Source organism: Apis dorsata, unplaced genomic scaffold (genome assembly GCF_000469605.1).
Source record: "Apis dorsata unplaced genomic scaffold, Apis dorsata 1.3 scaffold_165, whole genome shotgun sequence".
Lineage (NCBI taxonomy): Eukaryota > Metazoa > Arthropoda > Insecta > Hymenoptera > Apidae > Apis > Apis dorsata.
In genome coordinates this window covers 691,861-698,496 of record NW_006263454.1, presented here as the reverse complement: position 1 = coordinate 698,496, position 6,636 = coordinate 691,861, and the positions used below count along the sequence as shown (strand labels likewise).

Here is a 6,636-nt window from a genome sequence, read left to right as displayed (position 1 = left end):
TTTTTTTTTTTTTATTTTTTTCGCGTTCTTATTTTGATAAGAATTGAGATTTGGTATATATTTTTTTTATACATTTTTACAGATGATAATGGCTATTGGACGTATCTGGGATCGTTGACGACACCACCTTGCAACGAAAGCGTTACTTGGATCCTCTTTAAAAAATGCATCGAAGTGTCTCATCACCAATTAAATATTTTCCGTAATTTACGTAAATTCTCCCGTGGTGAGGAGTGCCCCTGCCATGAAAATCATGGAGCGGTAAGTGTTTACATAAAATATACACGAATATCTTACATAATTGATCTTTTTGCATTCAAAATTCAATTTTATTTTATTTATTTATTTTTCTGAATTTTCATTAGATCAAAAGATTAATCTTTCTATCATTGGATCTCTCATCCGAAACATTTAGTTTTAAAGTTAAATAAAATTTTGATTCAAATCTCAAAGATCTCTTATACCAATATAAAATATTTATAGCAACAATGATTGATTCATAGCAGTATAACAAACGAACAGTTCATTCGTTTATTTATATCAACGTGGAAAATTTTCATTAAACCATGGACTGCTAATATTTTTTTTTCTCAACAGATTTATTTCGTTCTTCAAGGCGTTTCCTTCTTTGTTTCTATAAATTAGCGACTTAAGCATAAAACAAAGAAACTCTATTAACTAAAGTAGATAATGTTAAAATATTCGCAGCAAAAATTTCACAGTATATGAAATCGAAGAATTATATTTTAACATTATTAAATTCTCCTATGTACAAAATTCTAGAAATCAATTTTGACAAATTTCAAGTAAAATTCAACAATTCTTCTCCACTCTTTTTATTTCCTCATTATTTATAAAAATAAAATTTAATTAAATCATAAATTTTCGTCCAGGAAGACGGAACGAAACGCCTATCATCAAACACCTACCCTCTTACTTCGATTAATCTTCCTTTCTCGCGAGGGTGTCGCCATTTCACCTACCTTTTTCCTTCCTCTTCTCTCTCCCCACCTTATCCCCTTCCTTTTATTTTTATCGCGTCGCGTCAATGTCCGTTCATGAAAATGAATGAATTCTCAATCGGCGGAATCACGGTCCCGCTTTTCCTAATTCAGCCGCTTTTGTGTTGCAGGTAATCAACAACTTCCGTCCACCGATGCCGCTCGGAAATCGCGTGTTGCGCGAGTGCGGCAGCTTCTGAGCCTGTTCCCTCACGATGATGCATCGAGATCAGTCGATATCTGGCGAAAAACGGCGGGAGAGAAGCGAAACGGCCGCCATCATGGTTGACCATGGAGCGGCCGTGATGACCCCTCAAAGTATGCTCGCGAGCCATGCATCGTCGTTCAACCTTCATTCTGTATCGTGGACCTTTCTCGCCGGGATAACTAAGTGCCTTCTTTGTCTGTCGAGGATTTCCGGAATGGTGGTCGGAAGGAGGGAGAACGAAGGACGAGAAAAGATTTTCTGCGGGAAGAGTGGTGGATAGAGAAGCGTGTTTCTATCTCTAGAAGCGTGTGGATATGTTCCTTGAGAAATTTTAATATATAAGATCGAATTTTAAGTAAGATATATGATCGATTGTGAATAGTTGATATATGCTGTCCATATTTCAACGAGATTTTTAATTCATTTTAATCAATATATGATAAATGTTACTTATTAGAAAGATAGAAGGATTATTGTATTAAATATTATAGGTTGTTGAATTTAAATTGAATTTTAAATGAATCGTAAAAAACAAACTATGATAAGTATGATAGAAATCAATGGACAGTAATAAAATTATAAAAAAAGGCAAAAGAATCGTATAACGGATGAAATTTGAGAATGATTTCGAAGGCATTATGACATAGTTCGATGAATAAGTTTAGATAGTTATACATGCGTGACTTATATGTACGAGTCCAATAGATATATTGATATTCTGTTGTTTGTTCACGATCTCGATGATAATCGCAAAAGAATCAAATATGAGAGCATTTCACCTCGATTCTAAGTGCAATTAAAACGTAGCTGAAATAAGAGAATTTTCGCTTGACTATCATAGAATAGGGACTAAATATTTAGTTGGAGAATTTTGCGACTGCTTGTTTTAACAAATTAAAAATAAGACGTGCCTATATATATATATTCATTCATACTAATGCAGAACGTATACACTCGAATTATAGCAGACAATTTTTGTCGAAAATTTTTAAATTAAAATTTTTCAAATAATTTTTCAAATTTACAATAAATTCTAGAGAAAGATCCGTCCATTATTGGTCGATTCTCGATGGAACTAAAAAACAGAACAGATGTTGTTTAATTCTGTGTGATAATTATATAATATAAATAATTATATATATAAATATATACTTATACGTTTACACGTATATAAGAGTGTGACGTTCATAATCGATGTTTGCGGTTTGAATAGTTTGTAAATGTTCACGAGGATGTCGAGTGACAAACATTGATCCTCCATTGATAGGGTAAAATTTAAATTGTTGTTGAATTATAATTTGAGAAATGCATTAATTTCTGAAGAATTATAAATTTAAGATTTGGAATTTTTAATCTTAAACTTTTTCATTTTTTTTTTCAAATTTTGAATTTTTAAATTTTAAACATATCAAATTTGTAAATTTTAAATCTATGAATAAACTCAAATCTATTAAAATTTTTAACTTTTAAATGTTTCACTTTGAAATTTAAATTTTTAATTATGCATTTTTTATGCAAAAATTTTTAATTATAAAATTTTTATTAAATTATTTATTTCAATAATTCAATAATGTTCTTACATTGTTAAGTTCAAATACAGAATGTTTAAAGAATACATTTTTAGATACGGTTAGACGAGCATAAATAGAGGTGTCATTTTATATTTTCCACGTGATAATTACGATCTTCCTTCTAAGTTTTTCATATATAAGCGAAACGCTGACTCGACATGTCTCAGACTATGCACGCCTATGTGCCTTTTTAATCACCTGTGTGAAATAACTATTGTATAATGTCGTTAATATTAACTTTGATGTTTGAGATTATTGATAATTTCAAACATAGTTATCCTTTTTGCATATTGCAATTTTCTTTTGTAACAGATGCTTTCATCGCGATGACATCTTGTTTATTTTTTCTTTTTTCTTTTTTGTTATATTATTTAATCAAAATCAGGTAACGGTACATAAGTGGGTATAATCTGATATATCAAAAATTTTCAGAATTTTCAATTTGCATGGAATTATAAAAAAAAAATTCAAATTTATATATTATTATACCCGATTCTGATTAAATACATTTATGTAATCATCGGTCAGAAACTTTAAATAGTCTTCTTTATAGAATAACGAGTGTCAGCTTTCAATATGTTAGTTAAATGCTGAAAGTTTTATTCTTCCTTTCATCCTTATTTTCTTCTGAAACTTCTTATATTTTTGCGATTAATGAATTTAATCTGGATATAATCTGGATATGGAAAATGTTAAGTAATGTTCGTTCCCTGAGTTTTCATCTTTCTTATATATTTATTGTTGTACATGTGAGAAGCAATCTGTATATGTATTTCGTAGCATCGACTGTGATAAAAGAAATGTAAGAAAAATGGTAATAAAGAATCGTGGGAGATCTCGCGATAATAATACATTTATATATTGAATTTTAATTTGCAAATCCTAAAATTATATAAAGTTTATTTATAAATTATAAATTAATTTACGATAAATTGAAGATATTAAATTTTGTCGTATACTATTATGAGTAAAAAAATATAGAGATTGTAAATTAAAAAGTTTTGTTTTAAAAAATTTTATGATCGAGTTAAGGAAAAGATTCAACATGTTTATGATGTGTTATAAAAGTGCAGCGACGAGTTTCTACCGTTAATTTTATGGTATGATACACGTCCACCTGAAAACCGGTTAGAGTGGTCGAGTGCGTGCTAGGATTTTTGATTGGATGATTATTGCATGCCCGCATCTTTGAAAAGACTTGGTCACGCAAGACAAGTATAGACAAAGAAAGGAAATAGTGGAAAAAGGATAGAGATAAAGTAAAAATATTGAAATCAGCGCCATCTGTAGAGTGCCGCAAATGAAACATATAAATAAAGGACAGAAAACAGTAAGACAAAGATAGAGATAAGAATTGACCATCAGTGCCATCTTTTGAGTACCAAAAATATCTCTTTAAAGATAGGATAAAGTAGAATAAGAATTGACCATTAGTGCCATCTTTTGAGTATCAATGATATCTCTTTAAAGATAGGGTAAAGTAGAGTAAGAATTAACCACCAGTGCCATCTTTTGAGTATCAAAGATATCTCTTTAAAGATAGGGTAAAGTAGAGTAAGAATTGACAACTAAGGCCATCTTTTGAAAAGTTTTAAAATTTGAAATATTTTTAATTCTCGATATTTTTAAATAGCGTTCGATGTATAACTTTCTCATTTAATAAATATATGTAGTTCGTGAATTCATTCGTTTCAAATGATATTGATAATAATATAAATTTTAAATAAATATTGAATATTTTTATATAAATTATTTAAACTTCATGATTTTTAATATTATATAATTGATTTATTATTTTTTTACTTTTATTAATATAATAGAATTATAAATAAATTTATAATTTATCAAATTTACCAAAACTTTTAAAATTTATTATATATTAATATATTATATAATATTACTTTAATTATTTAATTGAAATGATAAATAATAAATAGAATAATTTATAAAAATTTTTTTTCATTAATAATAATTATATTGTATATTCTTTCAATGTTATAATATTATTTATTTTATTTGCATTTAATTAAATCTTTAATTTATTAAATTATTAATATAATAATAATAATTTAAATAATAATTTGCGCATATTAATTCAATATCGACAAAGCTTCCATCGACGTTCTTCAAGCGTCGAAAAATGAATTCTCTTACTAGAAGAACATGATCGTAAAGAAGGTTTCACGATATCTCCTTCACTCCTATTATCCTATTTCTGTATGACTAACTTTCTTATTAGGAAAACATAATTTTATAAGAGAATAAAATATCATGATACATTCTTATGTTTTCCTATTATTCTTGTTTCTCGATTTTCTTATTAGGAAAATATATTTCGATAAGAAGTTATCAAAATGTTTCTTATATTTTATATTATCCTATTATCATTATTAGAAAAGTCTTTAAGAATGCTCAGTAGATCTAGAAAACAACGTTATATATTATATTAAAAAAAATATACAATTATCAAAATCATTTAAAAATTTTTTTAAATATAAATATAATAAAAAGTATTTCAAGTATTCCTTAGTAGAAAAATGATACAAATATATTTCATTTAAATAGAATAAGTATAGATAATTAAATATGAAATTCATATTGATAAAAAAATAATAAATATCTATATAAATTTTTTCGTTTTATAATATAAATATTTTTTTCATAGTTTTTCATAGTAATTTTACATGTATTTTTCTTAAATTAAAATTTATTTTCTTTTTCTGATTTTAATTGTTTTAATTATAAGATTGTTTTAATTTATTTCTGGTTTTTGTGTTGAAAAGGAGGAAGAACAATAAAACAGCGACAATTTTATCGTAAATATTTCTTAATATATTTATTTTTCGATTCATTTTCAATGTGACTACACAATAACAATAACATACAAATAATTTCTTAAGGCTTTTATAATTTTCAAAGCTTTTTATCATTTTACATATTCAGATGACAATCGAATAGCGAATATTGTCAAAAATCACAGATACTTTTTATTCGATTTGTCCCACTCATTTCCGATTTTGGAAGAACGTGCATCACAAAACGATTTTCGCATGAAGCTCATAGCAAAACTTAAAGGAATTCATTTAAGTTGCTATAATTTATTTACAAAATGACAAATTACAAATACGACATTCGAAAATGCAAAATTAAAAAAAAAATGGAAGATTATAAATATTCTTGATTGATTAAAAACGATTATTTTAAACATGATTTTGATCGTTTTATTCTTTTCTTCTTGTGTAAACAATTAATAGAAAAATTCTTTAATCGATTTTTATGTAATAATAATATAAAAAGAACGAATGTAACTCAAATAAAAAGAAAGAAAAGAATAAAACCATTCATCTATTCTTACTGGAATAATTTTCCAGTTATTTAATAAAATAATTATATTCATTTGGATATAGACGTACGTGCAATGTATTATATTTTCGTTTCCATAAAAAGTTAATCATTGCTGATACAGCAAAATTAATTAGGCGAAATCGCAATATAATCTTCCATGATTTCTCAGGTATTTTTTTCTCTATTACAAGTTTCCGGTTTCTATGCTTAATTTTCACCTTTCAAATAAAATCATGTTATCCATGGAATAATCTATCTTAAAATATTTGCTCTGTTAAAAATCACTTAACACTTTTTCACAAATATCGATATACCTGCAAATTATTTAACAATATAAACTTAACACATGTTAACATTTAATATTGTCTTTAAATCACATCGAGATATGATAATTATCGTAACATTTGAACTATTAATATTATAAAAGATATGCTTGGAACAATTTACACATACAGACGGCGTTGAATAAAATATACATGTAAAATATACACATCGAGCTTACAAAATATAT

The 6,636-nt window shown here is 26.5% G+C and overlaps 1 protein-coding gene across 1 annotated transcript in view; it reads left to right on the top strand.

Moving 5' to 3' along the window:
- Window positions 1-1,790, top strand: part of LOC102675865 (carbonic anhydrase 1) — a 22,689-nt gene extending 20,899 nt beyond the window's left edge. The window contains exons 6-7 of the mRNA XM_006613924.2: window positions 83-261; window positions 1,133-1,790. Of these exons, the coding sequence (XP_006613987.1) occupies window positions 83-261; window positions 1,133-1,201 (248 nt within the window). The 3' untranslated portion in view covers window positions 1,202-1,790. The remainder of the gene's footprint in view (window positions 1-82; window positions 262-1,132) is intronic.
- Window positions 1,791-6,636: the final 4,846 nt, after the last annotated feature.